The following is a 21,671-nucleotide window of genomic DNA, read 5'->3' as shown; positions in this document are numbered from 1 at the left end:
TTCTCCTTGTATTGCAATGTTTTGTTCTGTTTCGAGAACAGTCTCTGGTTTCATCATTTTCATCTTTGTGTTTTAGCAGCTCCATTAATGTGCCCTTTTTGGAATGTCCAGTCTTTAAGCATTATTTTCATTTGCAGTGTAGCCTTTGTTGCCATTGGGAACCTGTATCTCAGAGCCACAGTAGCAGAGGCTTTAGAGAGCATCCACTTCTTTCTTGTAGTATCCCCACGGACTCGGCCTAGAACATGGCTTGTCCTGTTTTGTCCCCTTTGCTTTACTAGACGATGCAACCTCAATGCCCTAGTGTTGTGGATAACACCTATCCCCACTCCACCAAACTGGTAATAAAAATAATTTCATGCTGTTAAGGCTTTAGCTCAGAACGGTCAAAATGTCAGGAATGCTGGGCAAGTTGTGGCCAACTTGTTAACTACACATTAATACTTACAAAGTGAAACAGTTGGATCTTTTGAAGCATAGGGAGGGAGAAGCTATTCCAGGGCCTCTAAGAAAACAATATCAATTCCAAAGGGTTAAGGGAACTTTTGTCTGCAGCCGAAAAGTATTAAATCTGTGTTGTGTGGCCTAAAGAAAGAGCAATTTAGGGTTGTTAGCCATCTCTGTGTACAAAGAAATGAGCTCCCGTTCCCCTGCTCACCTGTGTCTTCTGTCTAGTTCTGTGTATGCTGTGAGAAATCTCGATTTTGACCCATTTAGTGGTAAGTGATCTTTTACAGGCGGACGAAAAAAAACCTGAACAGCAGAACAGGGAACTGTGTTTGTCTGCGCTCAGGCAGTAATTTGTGTACTTTTGGTAGCTTGAGGGATGTGGCTCGAACAACCTCTACGCTGGTGAAAGGAAGTTGATACTGTGTAGTCTAGTGATAAATCCTTTAACCTTTTCATACTGCCTTGCAGATACTCTAATAAGAGAACTCGTAGTTGTGACCCAGCATTTCCTTCTATATGCAGAGGAGTGCTGCTGTTACAAGTGGGGATGTACACTGGGGAACATAACAGAGAAGGGCAAATGGCAGAGCTTTCTGCAATAATGTTCTTCCTCAGTGTGCTGTAATTGTTGCTACTTGACCGAACTATTGGAGACAGCTCTCTTAACAAGGAGCTGAGACATGCCTTAGCCTGTCTTTCCTCAAATTGTCAACCACCTGTTTTACTGTAAAGCTTTTGGGGGTTCTTCTTTTGAGTTCCTGGAAATTGGTCTTCAAGGCTGGAGGAGCAATTGGGCTCACCCTAGGAGGAGACTGAACATCTGTATATTAGGGTGTTTCTCAGTCACTGAGTCACTCAGGATTACATATCTCTGTGTCATGTCTGTGGATATCTTTGGGCGTTATAGCTCATTTTTATCTTGTTGATGTCTCTATGTCCTTTATTTCTTCCTAAAGCTTGCTGTCCTTGACAGCTGGGACTCCAAGGGCCATAGAGGACATCCATCATCATGGTAGTCAGAGAATAGCCAGGGGTTTTGAGTCTCGCTCTACCATGCCAATTTGACTAGCATATATGGGTTGACTGGAAAAGAGTGGAAAAGAATTGGGGGTAGGTATGTACTGTTTGGTCATTGGTGGTTTGGAGGATTTGGTTTGGGGTTATTTTGTTGTTGGTTTGGTTCTGGGTTTTTTTTTAGGAGCAAGGTACCAACCAGTCGGTTTGAAATTGAACATTAGGAGAAGCAAGCCTCAGATAAGCTCAGAAGCAGTGCACTGTGGTCATGCTGCTGGAAATTCTGATAGTTGCCAGAACAAAAGTTGTGCTCATGCTAGTCTTGTGTTGGCAGACTTACAGCAAATGGGTATAAACGTCTGTGACTATCATGCTTTTCCTTGACACATATGTCTTCTTGTAAAGAGTGTTCTTCAGGATTAGATTGGTTGTTTCTATGCAGACCTGTAATACCTGTCTGCTAAGGAAACAGTATTGAGAGCTGGATGTATAGCTCCCGTTAAGCTTTTCATACCCAACTGCATGATGCACTTGGAGAAAAATCACATTATTTAGGAGCAGTGTCAGTCAAAATAATTTTGCATGACAGTCTCTAGAAAACTTAAGTGAAATCTGATTTATTTGTGAAATAAGCTGAAACAAAATTAACTGTAATAAACTGGAGTTAACACATCGTGTGTTCAGACAAGTTGTTCTCTGATTTTGGTGTTGGAAATGTCTGATTATTTTTTTGTGTGTGTTTTGATTTATAGGTTGAAGACGTTGGGTGACAAATCAAAAGAAGCAAAAAAAAGCAGGCAGAGGTAATTCTGAATGCCTTAATGTATAGCATTGATTTAGGATGCTCTTGATACAGAAAAATTTGAAAGTGGCTCTTACATAGAATATTTACAGCTCTAAAGAGTAAAGAACATTTGCATGTAATCTTACAGAATACTCTTTTGACAACAGAAAAGTTTAACCCTAATGTTGAGAAAATACTTTGCTCAGTAGAGCCTTCATTGATAGGCTTAAGTAATTTCTGATGGCCCTTAATGAATTTATGATTATTTAAATTATGTGAGTATTCAGCATTATTGTGGTACTTTATGCAAGATTCGGGTTGAAGTACACTGAAATGTAGTTGTTTCCAGTCTCTGGGAATCTCATGTACTAAAAATTGTAATTCATTTTTTTTTACTGTAAGAACAGGAGTATGAGTTTTTATTGTGCAAGATATATGTATAATATATTCAGTTATCTGTTTCAAGAAAATTTAAGAATTGTGGTGGGTTTTATTTGGTTTGGTTTTATCCTCTCTATTTTACTGTATTGTTAATTCTTTCAATCTGCGTAAACTATAGGGAAAAGCTACTTAACATCTGTAAATGATGTCTCTGTTGTTCTTCAGATATGCTTTAATGTAAAGAATGTTTTTACTAAAACACAGTGTATAGATACAAATTAGTTTTAAAACAAGCCCTGAACAAAAAATAAGGCATCTAAAATAAACTTTGTTGAGTTCTGAAGCTTGATGTTTTGGATATTTATATTGTATTTTTTAACACAAGACTGGTTGTATCGACAAGACATAGAAACTAAACTAAGAATAGGTGAAGGTTTGAATAAAACTGTTTTAGGCAACTGCCTTTTCTGTATGTTTCCAGTCCATAATATTTTGGTTCATCTGGTGTACTGTAAATATCCATCACTTTTTGAGAAAAGCATTGGGTGAACTGATTGGATCATCACAAATAGGGGAATACCAGAGTACTTCTGCTTGGCTGGGACAAACATAGATTAGCTTGGTTGTATGGATGGCTGAGAACTTGTGGGTCAGGAGCAGAGGTGTTGCAATGCAAGCTTGGTACTGGCCATCTGATCAGGGAACAAATGGTGCCTTTGCTAAACAACATGAGGAATTCTCTGTTATCATTAAATCCCCGTTCTTGTGGGGGCCTTTAACTTCCTTGATGTCTGCTGAAAGGACAACACAGCAATATGCAGTCAAGAAGAGTTCTGGAAGGTGTCAAGGATAATTTTTTATACCCTCTTCATAACTTCTTTGGCATGCAGGAGTACCATTAGGAAAGCCATAGCACATCTAGAACTGGCATTTCCAGGAGATGTTAAAGAAAAGAAGAGCCTCAGTCTTGCATTGGTTCTAAAAGGCTGAACAAAGAAAACATTGTGTTGTTGATGAATGGGGTAAATGATTTAGAGATAGCAGATGTAGTCAGTGCCTTTGTTGCTTCAGTCCTGACAAACAAGGTCTCCTAGTCCTCTGTGCTTAGTGAAAGGGTTTAAGGAAAAGACTGACCAGTAGTGGATAAAGATCAGTTTGGGGAACTCAACCCATAACAAACTGTATGGGTCAAGTGGTGCTTCATAAAATTCAGGAGGTACAAATCCAAAGTCTTTACCTGGGAAGAAAGTATTCTGTGCAACATTATAGGCTGGGCCTGACTGACTAGCTGGGAAGCAGCTTTGCTGAGAAGATGCATGGCTGTGTATATAAGGAAAAGCTTTTTTCTTATGAGGACAGTCAAGCAATGGAGCAGGTTGCTCACAGAGCCTGTGAAGTTTCTGTCCTTGGAGGTTTTCAGATTGCAACTCAACAAAGCCCTGAGCAAGCTAGTCTGATCCAATAGGTCGTCCTAGTTGCAGTAGAGACTGCCTGAGGTCCCTTTCCACCTCACTGACTATTACTTCTCCCTTGGTTTAAAGGAAAAAAAAAAAGTTTCATTTATAGTATTTGTTGGTTTGGTTTTTGTTTTTTGGTGTTTTTTTTTTTCCCACTCAGGTTGTTTGGATGATAGTGCAAAACAGCCTGTTCTGGTAATACAAAAGACAAATCTTGGATGATGTCAAGATCTTCACATACATCCTTAAAAATGCTGCATTGTTAATTTTCTGTAACTTACAATAAGTTGCCTTTATATTTCAAGCTGTTACTAATGAAAAGGTATTCATTCAGTAGATATTAGAGCATTAGACTGACCATGTTCTTTACCGTAGTAATTATTTTTATAGAATATATTTTATAGAATGTATCAAGTGCAATGTCTTTACTGAGACACAGAGAACTTGTGTAGTAGCATTATTTAAAAAAAAAGCCACCCTTAGCTTTGAAATACTCTTGTAAGATACATTGTGTAGTGCATTTTAACCAGAATTGACAAAATGTTTGTGAAATTGAACAGTAGGGAATATTTCTGTGCTCAGCATATCTGTCAAAAGCAGATATGTGTACACTCGTTATTTTTATAACAGGCTTGTGTTCATTAACAATGAGTATATTTACAATTTGTTTTCTAGAACTGTTCAGTGTTTGCCAGAGTGTGCTGGACTGGAAATACTGAGCAGGTATGACCTTCCCTTTCTTTGTTAGTGTCTGCTGCCTGTAATTTCAGAAATAACTTTACCAGGTTGAGAAAATTAGAAGAAAATAAAGGTGATACTAATAGGGCTTTTGATGTTCTGCAGTGAGTAGAATGGGGGTGGGTACTGAATGATAAATATGTTTACAGCTTGCCCAGTCCTGAAGTGCTGTCATATTAATGAAACAGAACTTCTGGAGGAAAAGCAATATTTGAAAGATTACTTCAGTTCATGATCTAATGCACAGGAATGAAGGAAACCATCACTGATGCCCAGTCTGTGGTTTTGCTTTGATGTTTTATGACTTCTACATATTTTTTATGATTTCATTCTGTTCTGATAGTGATGGTATGCCTGTCATTGCCACGAAAAGAAAGTGTATTCCATGTGTACTTGATCATACTTTTTCTGAGTAACATGAGTGATCTTCATTGTAAATTTCCTTTGTATTTTTACTTTAAAAAGTTCAAACATGTGTTCTTTTTATTTGGGGGTGTATGTGTGATTATCATCTTGTTAATTTTTTTTTTCTTTTTTTTTTAATGCAACTGGATTCCAAGTAGTGATTAAGGCTTTTATTTGCAGTCTTACAAATATTGCTGGTTCTATTTAGCTCTTAATGCAAGGTAGAAGGTTTAAAAACTTTTTCTTTGAAAAAAAATTATTTCTTACTATATATTTGTCTTGGTAAAACAGTAAATACCAGAAAGAACTGTACAGCTTTTTAAACTATTATTTCTGGTAGTCCCTATAAATACCAGCACAGTGGCATCCGTGAAATCCTCTTCCTTTTTAAGGGGAACACGGTAAGAATGGTTGTTTATCTTTCTTCAGATATGAAGATGCTTGGGCTGCCCTTCACAAAGGAGCAAAAGATTGTGCAAAAGCTGGAGAGGTAAGAAAAGAATAACAATACCACACTTCAAATATTTAAAAATGTGTGAAGAATTTTAAGCTAAGATTTTTAGTATTAGCATACTGGGTTGACCCTAGCCAATAGGTGAGCACCCACACAGCCTCATTCATTCTCCTACCAGTGAGACAGAAGAGATAACAGAAAAAAAAATGAGAAAACTCATGGTTCAAGATAGATACCATTTAATAATTGAAGAACAGAGGAAAAACAAGTGATGCTAAAACAGTCACTCCTGGCCTCCCACAAGCAGATCAATGCACAGACAAGTCTCAGAGCAATGATTACCTTGAAGACCAAACCCTTGGTTTTATTGTTGAGCATGATGTTACATGGTATGAAATGTCCCTCTGGCCAATGATCAACTGTCCTGGCTGTGCTCCCTCCCAACTTCTTGCCCACCCCCAGCCTGCTCCCTGCAGGGAGAGTGAGGATGACTGGGGAAGAACCAAGCCTTGACATTGTACAAGCTTTGTTCAGCAATATCTAGAACATTGGTATGTTATTAGCATTGTTTTGGTCAAAAATACAAGGCACAGCACCATGTGGGCTGCTATGAAGAAAATGAACTCATCCCAGCTGGATCCTGTACAACCAGCATATTGAGAAGGTATTGCTGCTTGGGAAAAATGCCATATTGTTTTTTGTGTGATGGTATTTGTCAGACAGCTAATGGAAATATTCAGAATATCCAGTTGCTCTTGTTTCTCACAGTTCTTCCAGATTTGATGATGCTCAGTCTACAATTAATATTCATAAAGTATTAAATATAGGTATTGTAAAAAATAGAAATTCTCTGTAACCATGTTTCAAGGAATTATCTGAAGTTCATTCTCCTTTTACTTTCTGATACTTCAATTTCTATAACAAATACTGAGTGTGAGAATTTCCTAGTGCTTTTGAAGTACTTTATAAATGGTATGTTGACACGAGAATTTATCTAATGTCCTTTGTTCAGATGGTTGCAATTGCTACTTGTACTTACCCAAAAACATAGTAATTATATCAGTTTACTGTGTTTCTGTGGGATATGTTGGGTTAGAGAAGAGTATTGAGAAGTATGACTTTGTCAGAGTGTGACAAGGTGATGGTTAAAATAAGATATATCCAAAAGTTCAGGTGGTCATTTTTTACACTATTCTTTCATTTTTTGAAAAATTTGAAGTTAGTTGAGACTGCTTAAGACACCTTAACATTGCCAATGAATGGCAGTGTAAGCAATGAACGGTAATTTCTGCAATGTAATGTAAACATTAAATAATGTGATGGAATGTAAACAATTGCAGAAAGTTATGTTGCATGTTACTGCTGTAGCTCTTTAAAGCAGCCTGAGCTGGGAAAGTACAGACTATATTTGGGCCTGGGGCATGTTGGTGGTTTTTATCTGGGTAGGGCTGTTGCACTGGCACTGTTTGCTGCCCTCTGCTAATAGATAGGAAACTGCAATAGTTGATCATCTGGCTGAAAAGATTCAGGAAGTGTCTGTGCTTTTCCCTAAGTTTGTTCAGTTTTCCTGCCTTGGAAGTAAAGCAACAAGTTGTGTGGGTTTTCTTCTGGAATGAAGGGAGAGAAAACTTCCAGTAAGTGCTACCAATGCATTGGTCTGCACCAGACTTTCCATTTTAAGGCTTCTTTAAGGGGCAGACAGAGTAAGCTGGGTGGCCATGACACAGAGCTGGACTGAGCTATGGGTTTCTCTGTCCTGGCTGAAACTTTCACTTTGGCCAGCTGCATCCTCCCTGACTCATGGTTTCCTTAGGAGTCTTCTCTGTATCTTTCTGCCGCGGATGAAACCCCCACTGCTTAACCTGTTTTGAAGAGGTGTATTTAGGGTAAGAAAGATAGTATTTTATGTTCTTTCTCTTGCCTAATAGTATGGCCCACCTTTTTCCATGTGATCAAGTGAACACCTTCAGCTATTAAAGTTCTTCTTTCTATCTTTTTCTGTTTTACTGCTCATGATAGGTTTTTGGTTTGTGTTTGTTTATTTTTTTAAGATGTGTTAAATGATTTGCTACGATTTTGTAATACTTGCACTAGTTTGCTTTTAAAATTGTAGTTCTGAAAACAATGTGAAATTTTGTGTATATAAAACCAGTGTAGCCTTCATCTCAAATATTACAGCTTCCTGGGAAAATTAGAACAAAAAAATACCTAAGGACTTTGAAATTTTCCATGAAATTTAGATGTTTCCTTTTGGGAGAATACAAAATGTGTATTGCTTGTGTTTGTTTCCTTTTTTTTTTTTTTAGTAGAAGTAGAAAATACAGGGTTCATTAAAATAAGAATTGTGTAAGCTCACAAGATTGATGGTACTATATCTAAAGTTCCTAAGGACCTAAAGATTTGCTTTTCCAGTGCCCTGTTTCTAGTATTAGCAAGTAGCAGTTAAACTACTCATGCTGTCTTATGTATAAATATTGAATAGAGAAGGAAAGTGAAAATTTCAAGCTTTAATTGCTGACTACAGTCTTATTATATTAAATTATAGATGCTAACTACAAGTTATATCTAGAAAATTGTCCTAAAAATACTGCTTTTAAATGATTGTCATTTTAGCTGCATTCAGTTATATGTGAGCCGAAATGTTTTTCTGGTGTTTGCCCCCGTCTCATGGTGGTTTGGGGGGTTTTGTTTGCTTTACTATTCAACTGATATAAATCCCATATCTCATTTTCAAAAATACAGTTGTTTTTATTTGGATAAGGATGTTTGTCTTCTGAAGTGTTTCATTACTCACTAGGCTTTGGAATAAGTTTTCAAACCTTATCTCGTAAGCCAGGATGGTTTTTTGACAGTGCCAGGTAGCTGGAGGAATTTAGAAATGGGAGAAGTCATGTTAATTCTAACAATCTGTCTGATGTGAGTACAATTCTAAATATTTGAGAACTTTGCCCATTCCTCAATTTCTTCAGCTTCAGCAACTAAATTCTACAAAACCTGGGGAATTCAGAATGCAGATACAGCCACAGGCTGCAGTTGTGTGCAAGAGGAAGAATGGGTAATGGAACTAATAGCAGAGAAACTATAACTGAATCATTTAAAGTATCATATATAAGGGGAACATTTGTGAAATAAGATTTCTTGATCTTGCTGTTTTTCATAGAATCTGATACCTATTGAATTTTTTTTAAGCAGTGTATCCTCATTATACTACTGTCTATTAAAACTTAGGAAAACTCAAACAGCAAAAATTGAACTAATGTAGAAGTGTGTTCATAAAAATATTACCATTTTTATTTCATTTTCTAGAGTATTTGGAATGTAAAGAGTTTTCAGATTTGTTGTTAAGATTAAATTGGTATGATTAGCGATGTTAAACTAAATTAATTGATCTAAATAAACCTTACATTGCAACACTGCAATGTTATGTACCAGTGCAACACTGCTGTCGAAATTCCAGATGCATGTTACTGTTAATAAAATTCAATGTTTTGTGTATTGATTAGTATAATGAGAAATAACTTCTAATCTGGTTTTGATTTGGATATAAATACTTCATAGTACAGGGTTATATTTACTTCAGAAGAGCACAAGTGGCAGTGCTACAGGGTTGCCATGCTGACTTTTATGCTTGCAGATGCTTTAATTCTAAAAATTAGTCAAGATGCTCATAAATAGGTACATAAGATTGCAAGTAAAGTAAACACTCTGTTTGTTTCAGTTGGTGGATAGTGAAGTTGTGATGCTTTCTGCACACTGGGAGAAGAAAAGAAACAGTCTGGTGGAACTACAGGATCAGCTCCAACAAATACCTGGGTTTTTAGCAGATCTGGAATGCCTCACAGCAAGCCTAGGTAAGATTTCATAGTCATAACAAGCATTCAAGTCAGTACAGAGGATGAGAGTGAAGTTCAGCTGTTGTTCATTTGTTGAGGAGGGAGGGAGGAAACTTAGCTGGCTTTGGACACTTTGAAGGCAGAAACTTTTTGTTGAAGAGTACTTGTTTCCAGAGCTAGCTTCCATAGTTTAAGTCAGTGTACAGGGTTACGCTTTTCTGAAGTGATACCCAGCTTTTTCATTTGTGAAACTAGCAATGCTTCATACTAAGGTTACCAAATATCTGGTGTTTGTTAGATGGATTCTGATTTTTATAACTTTACCAAATGTTAATCCATTGGTTTAATTGAAAACATGAAAAGATGAATAGACTGATGCTTTAGTGGATGACTAATGGAAACTTCACATACCAAACAGTTGATCCACTGTTGAAAATTAAATTAGGAAAAAATGTTTTGGCCTCTTAGTCTCTGAAAAGCTCTAGTGTTACTGAGCCTTGAAATGGGGATGCTGTGTTTGACAAATAGCAAGCCTTTCTGTCAACACTTAGGCCTCTTGATGCCTCCATAGAAAAGGGAAAAAAATCAAATTCAAGTTGCATCAAATTCAAGTTTTGAAAAACTGTCTGTGCATGGGTTTTAGTAACTTAAGCTCCCCAGGGACTCTGCCTGCAGTATTCTTACACCAGCTGGGAAGTCTACAGAAATTCTTCCCTGTAATTGTAGCTCTTGTTTTTGTGAGGTGGGCTAGATTTGTGTGCTGGCATTTGATGTCAAGAAAAGGAGAGTTCTTTTCTGTGTTCACAGGTGAATTTCTCATTCTTCTATGGTCAGTGGATATGCACAAATTGGCTTTGTTCTTTGGTAGGCTGCTAATAATGTTGCTGTTTCTTTCTGAACTGAGGAGTGTATTTCGTTTTTTATTACAGTTTTCTTATACCACCTTGTTTAGTAAGGCTTTGTCGCGTGGTAACCATTTAATGTTGGCTTTTTGAAAAGCGCAATTATTTTCTAAGGAAATATGAATTCAAATAATGATTTATTTAAATACTGATTTTAATATCATCATGCACAACGTGATGCAGTCCACTGGTAGACCAAAGATAAACAATATAATAAAAAACTAATGGAATTGTCTTCAGAGTTCATAACTGCAAATGCCATATATAAATTCTGATGAATTGGGGTTACCTTCCCATTTCTAATGATACAGCTTTATGAACCAGAACTAATCTCAGCCTGACTGTTGAAGGCTTAGTGTCTCCAGAATATTTTTGGTACTGTGCAAGCAGGTTTAAAACAATTCTGCTCAGGGAAGGTAGTGAATTTTTAAGTCTACTGCTACAGTTGTGAGATTTGAACCATCTTTACCTTATGTGTCAGATTTCAAGTAATTTACCTAGAGGTTTTTATTAGTTCCTGCTAACTACTGTGAATTGTTTTGAATTGTTTTTTTTTCTGATAAGTATAGTCTATTTGAATAGAAAGGTGTAATTTATACCAAAGTCAACATCTAAACTTCTGGAATTAATGCACCAGAAATTTGCTGTCTGATTCTACTCCCTGTTTCTAGTTCTAATAACCCCAAAATATCTGCCTTATATGTGTAAACTGAATTCTCTTTACCAAGAGATAACTTATTCTGTGGCTGCAAATTTTAAGTACGAGTGAAACATTGTGTAAAAAAAGAAAACAAAACCCCAAAACCCAGAAACCGTATCACAGCACATCATGCCCAGTATATAAACTGGCGGGAGTTACCCAGAAGGCCAGATTGCTGATCGGGTCTGACTGGGTATGGGTTGGTGGGTGGTGATTGTATTCTCTCCCCTTGTTATTTCCCTTATCATTATTATTATTGGTGGTAGCAGTAGTGGTTTTATATTACACCGTAGTTACTCGACTGTTCTTATCTCAGCCCAGGAGAGTTACGTTCTTTCGATTCTCCTACCTATCCCTCCAGGAGCAGGGGCAAGAAGAAATGGGGGAGTGAGCTTTCAGCTGCATGGTTCTGAGTTACTGGCTGGGCTTAAACCACAACAGTTGAACTCAGGACACCAGTAAACAACCAACCAAAAAAATGTCAATATAGAATTATAAACTCCTGTGTCCTGGGTTGTGTATCTAAGGTCTCATTTGACTAATTTTCATCATTTCAGAAAAGTGATAGGACTGTGTTATGACATGATATGCTTCTATTAAATCTACTTAAGCTTTTGTTTTGAAAGTAGATATGGGAACCCTGGCTGGTTTTGATTAAAGAAATCTCAGGTGATGAAAATTAGCCTTTTTAATGATCTGCTTAAATTTGGTATGAGTCATGTATAGATTCTTCAGCTTTTGCTGTGTATTACAACACACATTATCATTAGCACTTTGATAAAGTCCTAGGTGCTCAGATTATCAGTCATTCCTCACTTCAAGTGAAAAGTCTGTGGCTTGATGTGATAAATTTATTGTATTATGCAATGTAGTGTAGCTGCTGTAGAAAACTTTAAAGAAAAAAGTACTCTCATATAAAAGTGAAAAGAGCAGTTACTGTCCTTTCAAAGTCCAGACTTTGAATTGCCACTTAAGCCAGTTTCTATCTGTAAGGTATTAAAAAATATTTGAACTGGTGAGACTAGGAAAAAAATAAGGCTGCACATATATTCACAGAGGTAAAAACTATTGGCTCCTATTCCTTAATAAATATTTTTTTCCAAAGTATGGGTTAGATTGGTGTGAAAATCCATTGGGAAAACAGAAGCTTTTCACACTGGTTAGGGGAGGTATCCTAGTTGGTTAGATATCGAGCAGAAGATCATGCACAATTTTCACATTGTGTGTCAAATATGAAAGTTGCCGTTTTCTAGCTTTGCAAAATTCAATCCAATTAGTTCAGAATTTGCACTGAAAAACATGTTCCTTTTGTTTTAAGAAGTGGGATTAAGACTTCTTAATGGCATCTTCAGACATTAAGGAAAATGTACTAAACCTTGCGAAATATAAGGTCACAGTATCTTTTTCAAGAAACACAAGATTTTGATTTTTGTAACATGTGAACTACTTTTAAGAACTTAATACCTATATTTTGAGTACTTGATTTGCAGCAGGAACTTGTGTTTTAATGAAATATACTTATTTGTAATTTATTATAAATACAGGAATTTTTTCCAGTTTGAATAATGCAGTATATTTCCGGAAAGATCTTCTATAGATTATAAAATTTAATTTTTGTTCGTCTGTTTGTAGACAACCTATAAAGCAGCAATTTTAGGAGGAAAAAGTACAATGAGTAAAAGCCCATAGACTTGTCTCTTTGGGGAAGACATGAGTGTCTTTGGGAAGAGAAGTCATTAATTTACTGTTATCTATTTAATTGTGGCTTACATCAGGATTTAGATACTGGTCAAGTAAAAGTGAATTTAAGACCAGGCAATATATTAATCAGGATTTTTCACAGACCTGGCATTTGAGCCTGGACTTCTGAATTGTGTTTTGTTACTTAAATAACAGTTTCTGTTTTGTTAGCATCTAGCAGTTGATAGCTCTTGAAATCAAGAGCTGAAGAAATATTTTGTGATGTAGAGCTCTAGAACACAACTTTCCATTAGAAGGCTCTAGTTTTACTGGTTTTTATTTTAAACTTATTTTTAAAGTTAGGAGAGCTGTAAAAACTTCATTGTGACTAATGATTTGTGGTTGGGAAAATGTTTAAAGAAAATCTTATTCTATTACTAATTAAAACAATTTTTCTAACTGGTTGACCAGTTGTTTAAAAAATTCTGTTACTTTTCTTGCTTTCATGAATTTCATTGTGTGGGATAAGATGGGATTTATCTTTAACTGAGAAAATCAGGGAAAATATTGGGGAGATGTATGTAAAACCATAGAATTTGAATAAGGTAGTGTAAAAATACCTATGTTCAACAGGGAGTTTTTAATAGGCTCCAGAGCAGAATGCTTCAATGGAGAGGGTTGTTCTATAAGGTAGACATATATGTATGTATAAAAGGCATTTAGTTTGGTGGTGTAAACTTCGAAATACCTGTATCTTGAATACAAAATTGGGCACTAGTAGAACTGTAACTACATAGGGCAACTAAGATGATTAAGGGAGTGGAGCATCTCCCTTATGAGGAAAGACTGAGGGAGCTGGGTCTCTATAGTTTGGAGAAGAGGAGACTGAGGGGTGACCTTATTAGTGTATATAAATATATAAAGGGGGAGTGTCACGAGGATGGAGCCAGGCTCTTCTCAGTGGCTAACAATGATAGGACAAGGGGCAATGGGTACAAACTGGAGCACAAGAGGTTCCACTTAAACTTGAGAAGAAACTTCTTCTCAGTGAGGGTGACGGAACACTGGAACAGGCTGCCCAGGGGGGTTGTGGAGTCTCCTTCTCTGGAGACATTCAAAACCCGCCTGGACACGTTCCTGTGTAACCTTATCTAGGTGTTCTTGCTCCGGCAGGGGGATTGGACTAGATGATCTTTTGAGGTCCCTTCCAATCTCTAACATACTGTGATACTGTGTTACATAAAGACATTTTCAAGTGTTGCAACTGAATTGATCTCTTCCCATATGTGTGTATATATGTGTGTGTCTTTCACTGCCCATTTTAAGCTTTTAGTAAGCTCTGTCTGACTTAGAGGTAGAGATAATTTTTTGATGTTATTGTTTCCATCATTTGTTTTCTGCCTTTTTGCCTTTTAGTCAGAAAATGAATGAACTTTGGAAAAAATGGCAGTAATATTTCTTGCTGGTTTCTGTTGTTTTAGTGGTTGTTCAGTGCAGGAAAGCTGCATGTAAAGTTACAGCAGCATATTACTGCTATGAAAATTCTCAATATAAATGTACGTTGGTTTTGGTTGTTTTTTCGGTGTGGGGTTTTTTTCCTCTTTAAAACAATTAAAAAGAGGAAGGTTTTTTTCTCTTTCGTAGCAATGCTGTTTCAGCATGAGATGGTGATTGTTGCCTGACCACTTGGTTGTGGGATTTCTTGATGAGCTGGAAAACAAGTAGTACTCTTGCAAATATTCTTTATAACATTTCTGGGGCAGACTGATTGTAGGTGCCACTGTGAACTATAAACTGGAAATTGATTTATACATTTCTTATTTTTTCATGTACCTTTTGAAAACTGTGAGCTTATTTATCTGTGAATATAGATAAGAGTTGATGAAAGAACCGCGGCTAAAGTTTAAAACTGATTATATGTGTAGCTTTGTTTGGAACTTTCAATGCACAGTGAATAACTTCTCATTTGGGTAGGACAGACATTAATTCAAAACTGTAGCTGAGGCAATTACTATGAAGCTAATTTAAACGTTTTTTGTGAAAAGCAACTAAATTTTCTTTCACTGCAGAAAAAAAAACAGATTCTGAAACCTGTGTTGCAGTAAAGCAGGCCTGTTGGCTTCTGGAGAGATCTTAAGTGTTCATGCTTGTTCTTCAGGAGCGCAGTGTTTTCTGCAGTTCCCACTAGAGGCTGCTCAAGTGCTGGTACTAGGAACGAATTGCCCTCTAGAATTCACTTTTCTTCATCTTTATTTTCATGTTCTTTGTTGTTGTCGTTTAATATTATTTCAATAGCAAGTACAGCAAAGCAGGTGGTGGGTTTTTTAAGTGGAAAATTCAGTGATTGATAGGTACCTTTAGTATATTATCTTGAGCCCTGCTGTGTTTGTGAATTTTGCAAATTAATAAGTGAGCAATCATTCTGAAAAGCAAGTTAATCATAATACAGACATTTGGATTTTCATGCACTCAGGAAAGTAATTTTTTTTTTTTAAGCAAAAAGGGACCACCAGTCATAATTGTGGTCATATTGCCCTTTGAGTACATCTGGATTTTGCGGAAGTTGAGTATGTGGTAAACAATTCATGTTCCACATCACTGTCTGTAGAACGGAAGACAACTCTTCTTTTTCCCGCAAACTTATTTCCACATTAAATTGCAAGTCCTGTTTTTTTGACTGCTGTGAAGCACTATCTTACCTATTAGGGATTAAAAAAACCTCTTACTAAGTAGTTGGAGTTGAACATATGTATGCTAGGAAATTTCATCATGATGTTTTAACTTTTGCTTTTCTAGGGGAACCACTGGGATAGCAATTTCTTATTGAGTAATGGCTAAGAGAATTGGATTTTTTTATACTCCAAGATAGGCTTAAAGTCAAATGCCCAATCCAGAATTGAAGATTTGACTGATGCCTTCAGCTTGCTCTTTCCTTCTTTTGACAGTCCAGAACACCTTAACTGTAACTTTTTTCCACCTTGAACTTAATAGTTATTGTCTTGCTTTATGAAGATTACAAAGATGAAACAGCCATTTGAGAAAACTCAGAGTTACTTTAGATTTTCTGCTATTTTGTTCCATCATCTATGTAGTTCTTTGAACCAACAGTCAAGTACACCCATAACAGATTGGTGTATCTGTCTCTGAACTGCACACTCCTTTCTATTCTTTGGTTGCTATTTTATTTGTAAAAATGTGATTTATCCTTCCCTCTGCAATTTATCTTCCCTCTGGTATAGGAAAAGTCCTGGCAAAAGGGTGAATAACAGTTCTGTACTCAAACAGCTCCTTCCCAGAGTGACTAGCTGATTAGAGTTTAGGTAAATAGTTTTTCCACTTCAAGATCCTGAGGAGGGACATGGAGTTCAACATTAATCACCTGCAGGGAGAGTGATCCTTTGATACAAGATTCACGTGGGATAATTCGGGAGAAGGGACCTCAGAAGTTCTTTGTCCAAAATTCTACTCAAAACAGGGTGAGCTATGGGGTAAGATCAGATTTCTCAGGACTTTTCACAGGCATGATCTCTTTTAAATTGAGATGCTGAGCAATTACAGTTGAGGAAGACATTAAGAGATTTTGCATGTTTTCAAGTGCATAAGTATGTAAAATAACAAAATCCAGAAATCTGCCTCTGAGTAAAGGGTTTGTCTTCAGAGTAAACTTTCAAAGTCTGTATTCTTTTATATTATTATGGGGTCATGTAAAAGTTAAATTTCTCTCAATATGCTTGACTTCTGCTTCATTTGAATAATTTAAGATTAGTACTGGTTTGGTCAGCATAGCTTTATTCCTTAGAGTGGTACCAGACATGGGGGGCTAAAAGGCAGTGTGCCCAAGAAGCAAAATTAAAGTGAGTTTTGGATGCTTCCTTTCCTGAAGTATATACCACAAGCTTGTGAAACCAAGATGCTGAGTCAAATACAGTAATCTTACTACACCACTTACTATTATCTTACTACAAAGGGAATCTTGGATGTCCCTTAACATGGCGCTGCTGTCACTCTTTTACTATGCAGTATGGACTAAGATTTGCTTATCTTTCTGAGCCATTTATATATATGTAATTATTACCATGTTAATTATGTTCCCTTATGAATTCCTGTTTCTGTTCAGGTGAGTTGTCCATCTGTTGATACAATTTAATATTCATATAAATATTTCTTCTAGCCCAGCTAGAGGCAAACTTCGAGGAAATGGAGAATCATCTAGTGTGTCTTGAGGACCTATGTGAACAGTGTGAATTGGAAAGATACAAATGTGTGCAGACATTACAGCTGGAAAACTACAAGAAAACAAAAAGGTAAATAAAACAATTGCTATAACTATAAATTATCATAAAATATAAGCCTTTTGCAATTATTTTTCCACATGTATAATATAATCCCTTTTATTTTAATCATTTAAAGAAACAGTAATTTTTGAGGGGAAGTTGCAATTTTGTTATAGATTTTTTTCTATGTCAGTCTAACTCTTGGTGATGAGCAAAGAGTGTGTGTATTTGGAAAATTATCAGTACATTGTTGTTAAGATGAAGTCACGCTTACAGTAAATTCACCACAAACAATTGGAGTAAGGGCTGTTGTTAGTAAGCACTGATAAATTGTTGTTTTTTTTAATCTCTCGCTGTGTTTTTTTGATTTTTTTTTTCGTTTACCTGTAAAGTTAGGAACTATATTTTCATCTATCTTCTTTTCAGTTCTATCCCGTAAGTACCCTTCACTCTACATGAAAGGCATTAATCTCCTGCCATTCTCTTACTTGCAAAACCAGGGCATTAGTACTTGAAATCATAGTTCAGCTTGTAGCAGTATGTGTGAAAAGTCAGAGTCTCCAACTCTTGAGCTTTGTATTTACCTAAAAGGTAAAGTAGCAAGAGATCAATATTAAGAGTTTAAGTAAGTTAAACAGTTGACTTTCTTAGTTTTGTTACTGACAGTCCCAAAAAGATCCTTAGTGAAGGAGATAAGAAAATTACTGTTAAGTCCATTGTATGAATGAGGAGTTAAACTGAAACAATTTGTCAAAGACAGCTTTTGACAGCCTGTGTTAGAGTTGTGAGTGGATGTGGATGCTGGTAGACCCAGAGACAGCACTGACCTGGGGATAACCAGGTTACTTGATCTGTCCAACTAGGTGACCTCCTGTTAGAAAGGGGAAGAACACTGGCCTCCTTGCTTCTTTTGATTGCTGAAGCAAGTTTGACATATGTGGTATAGTCAGAAGAACTGGTTTGATTTATGGTCCTAATTACAATGTAGTGATCAAGGACAGGTCTGCACCAGACAGCACTGGTTACATTTTGCATAGTTTGTCCATTTTCTTCTTTCTTGGCCTTGCTCTTGCTATCCTTGTAGCTCCTTTCTTCCTTTTTATTATTTATTTTTTAATTTTATTTAATTTATTTATTTTTTAAATCTCAGTCTCCTCCCAAATAAACAATCCTCCTCTAATGACCCTATCGATCTTGGTTTTGGTACTTCTGATACCATTATCTAGGAAATGTTGGCCTTCTGTGTTGTTACAGATTCAGTTACCAAAGTGCTTCTGTTGTTGCAAGTTCTGCCTTTAGTAAGGTCCCCAGTACTTTAGGGGTCTCCCTTGAATTTTCTGTGAAGTTTGGCTATTTCTTACCTAACACTTCTTTAATCATCTGTGAAAACCAGCCATCCCTCATAGTGCTATCTGTAGCTTTTTTCAGCATATTACTATGTGATCTTTCACATCTAGCAAATTCTCATGTCATGTCCTTTAGTTTTTCATATTCTGTTCAGTTACCTTAACCTCACGCCTGAGCCTTGGCAGTGGTCTTGTCATTTTCCCGCAGCCTGGATTTTCGTTTTCTCAAGCTGGGGCAACATCATTTTCTCTCCCCAGCAAGAGTCAATAGTAGTCAGTATGGCTAAATATTCACATGTTAAGACCTATCTAATTAATCAAGTATATAATAATAATAACTTCAAAATTCTAAATATATGCTATTTAACCAAATAACACACAAATTTAAAGCGTGCATAAAGCAACACATTCGTACCCCTGAAAATACCGTAATATTTCTGAAATTTTCTGAGGTTTGTTCTCTGCCATGCTCACTCCCTCTCCTCCTTCCCTACTTTCTGCTTTCTACATCAAAATAAAGTGTTAAGCTGTTGCCTACTCAGCTTAGCAGCTTCTAACTAGTTTTATAAATAGAAGGCTACGCAAACTACTTAACATAATTATAAGCTGATTACCTTTGGTCAGATCTAGACAAAACAGGAAAAATGGAGGTAATTTCTGGTTGATCATTGCCACCAGTATGCATTTAGGTAAGAAATTAACTCCTAGCTCATTACTAGAAGGATATTTGGCAGTGTAGATACTTGGAGAGCCAAGAGCCAGTTTGTTGAGTGTTATTTAGTATTTGTGTTTGAAACTCATATCCTGTGTTCTTCTCTTTAGTGTTTGGGGTTCTTACTGTGATACCAGCTACTGAAAGAATCAAGTGAGGGTTCAAGAGTTTATGCTCTTTCTTTAAGACAAGAATTATTTTCAGGGAGTGAATGGTTTTGTTGAACAAACCAAACCAAAGTATTTCCCGTGTTTTAACTATATAGGGATGAAAATTGAGAGGAACACAAACACTAGAAACTGGTTATTTTAAGTGTGTAACAAAAAGTATCTATTTATTAAAAAAAAAATTATTATAAAGTCACTGTATAGCTTAGGCTAGAAGCTCATGTATTTAGTCTTTTCAGAAGTCTTCCTATATGAAAGACTTAGAAGAAAGTGCTTTGGGTCAGCGTTAAACCTTTGAAATGCAGTTTATGGTAACTATGGGAACTGATTTTCAGAAATAGGTCTCCTTGTTAAATAGAGCAATTTTATTTCAGTTCAAGCAGATCAGTTTTTTCCCTTTTGTCACTGTGTTATGTTTGTCATTCATCAGTCCAAGGTGTTTTCCACAATATATTTTAAAGCCTGATATTTAGGCAGATTGATTTTTTTTTTTTCCTGTGTGCTTGTATCTGGATTTTTAATATTCTCTTTTTTGTTTTAAACTGATCAGGGTAGCAGTATTGATACATGAAGTCTAGATTCCACCCTTGCTTTCTTCAGTCTTGCAGCAGTTATTTGTATGTATGTTATTAATATATTAAACCCTGTTGTTCTGTTTCCTGTCCTTTTCTCAATCAAGCACAATTCTTCTTTCCCTCCCTTTGGATGTACTGTATCTGATTGATTGAATTGTATCCCTCCAGTCTTCTGTGGCAGTTCTTGCATTCGCAAGTGAATTTCCTTTAGGACCCACTGTCAGAAGCTTGCTTTTGTGCCAATTTTTATGTGCACCAAATTGCAGGCTTATGGCATAAGGTAAAACGTTTCTGTCTTGAAGGGATATTTCCTATGAAGCCATAGCATTTATATCCATTCAGATGGATCATTATCCTTTGAAAAATAGGAACTCCTGGTTGTTTTATCGGTTAAATGTTGCTGCCCAACTGCAGCATTTTGAAGGAACACATTGGAGATAGCAAAGAGTCCTTGTGACTGGAAATGAGTGAATACATTTTACTGTGTATCATTTGACTTTAAATATACCAATAAATGTCTGAATTTTTCAGGGTTTTAGGATGTCGTGTTTGAGAATCTTTTCTGGTTTTCAATACTTGTCTTACTTGAGGACAGACATAGAAGGAAAATAAATGAAGAAATCTAAAATCCTGATGCTAGGGTATACTTTCACAAATGATGTTTAGCAATATTGCAAACCTTAGGGATTATTTTTTTCCTTTCTGTTGAGTTTTGAAGCCGTCTCTGCCTGAAGAGGAAATACATTCTTGAATGTTCGTTCCCAATTTTTATACTTTAAAGGTTTACTTCTTGTCAAAGAACGCGTAACTCCATGCTTTGGTAATTAGTGCAGTAGCTGAAGAGTTTGACAGATTGTCATAATTCTTGTTAGAGGCATTGTCATGCCATGATGATGGTTTTATGCTTCTGGAGGAGGAGAATGTTTGGTTTTTCACTTTGTCTGGTTTTCACTTTCTCATTCTTAAGGGTGTAATTTATAGGAAGTGTAATGTGGAGTTTAGAGATGTATATAGGAGAAGATGTCTTAATCAGTTGCCACTGCTAAGTTTATTCTGTATGGTCTTCTGTTGGTTTTACCTCTCCTTGTAATTTATTTGGGAGTGTAAGGGACAGTAAGGATTGTTGAGTTAAATACAGTGGCTTATGTTAGGCCTGACCAACATAAACACTCAAAAAGTAAACATGAAAAACTTCTCTAGACAATTCAGACTGGTCTGGGTTTTTTAAAAGTTCCTTTTAGTGGCCAGTTAATGGTTGTTTATGCATTAACATAGAAAACATACATACAAAAATATTTTGTATTATATTTTTTTTTGCTATTTTGCTTTCAGATACTATCTTTACCTCCTATAGTGTCACTGTAAAAGCTGCTGTTTATTTGATGATCTTGCTTAACCTAAACTGATTATTTTTGTTACAAAGATCAAAGAGAAGTGATGGAATGGGTAATACACTGCCATGCAAAATTGTGTTGCCCAAGGGAAGACTTCTGTGTCTGGGGATCTTTCGTAGATCCCATAGTGTTCCCCAAGTGATAAGCTAGAATAATACTTTGTACAGTACATCATCTTCAGTGATGACTCCATCCCATCTGGCAATGATAAATTTAAATTGTGCCTTCATACCCTTTTAAGCTGTACATGTAATTTGTCAAATTAACTTTTTATTCGTAAAAAGAAATACCATTGTTGCGAATATTTCAAGCAAGTGTGTTTTTTCCTTCCAACATTAGAGGTCCTGTGAATTATTTGTAAGGCTAGCTACATGTTTTGTCGTCCTCATAAACCTTTTCATCAAA

General features: G+C 36.3%; 2 protein-coding genes across 2 annotated transcripts in view; one reads left to right on the top strand and one right to left on the bottom strand.

Annotated features, from left to right (window-relative positions):
* The window catches only part of GMPR (guanosine monophosphate reductase), a 463,469-nt gene that overhangs the window by 244,687 nt on the left and 197,111 nt on the right, over positions 1-21,671 (bottom strand). The window lies entirely within an intron of this gene.
* The window catches only part of DTNBP1 (dystrobrevin binding protein 1), a 70,439-nt gene that overhangs the window by 1,434 nt on the left and 47,334 nt on the right, over positions 1-21,671 (top strand). The window contains exons 2-6 of the mRNA XM_061346482.1: positions 2,217-2,267; positions 4,762-4,809; positions 5,659-5,719; positions 9,402-9,534; positions 16,970-17,102. Coding sequence (XP_061202466.1) covers positions 2,217-2,267; positions 4,762-4,809; positions 5,659-5,719; positions 9,402-9,534; positions 16,970-17,102 — 426 coding nt within the window. The remainder of the gene's footprint in view (positions 1-2,216; positions 2,268-4,761; positions 4,810-5,658; positions 5,720-9,401; positions 9,535-16,969; positions 17,103-21,671) is intronic.

The sequence above is a fragment of the Neopsephotus bourkii genome, unplaced genomic scaffold (genome assembly GCF_033783945.1).
Source record: "Neopsephotus bourkii isolate Nb327-2 ecotype Australia unplaced genomic scaffold, CSIRO-AGI_Nbou_v1 NB_272, whole genome shotgun sequence".
Classification (NCBI taxonomy): Eukaryota; Metazoa; Chordata; class Aves; order Psittaciformes; family Psittacidae; genus Neopsephotus; species Neopsephotus bourkii.
The sequence above is the reverse complement of the archived record's forward strand: the minus strand, read 5'-3'. Positions and strand labels throughout refer to the sequence as shown.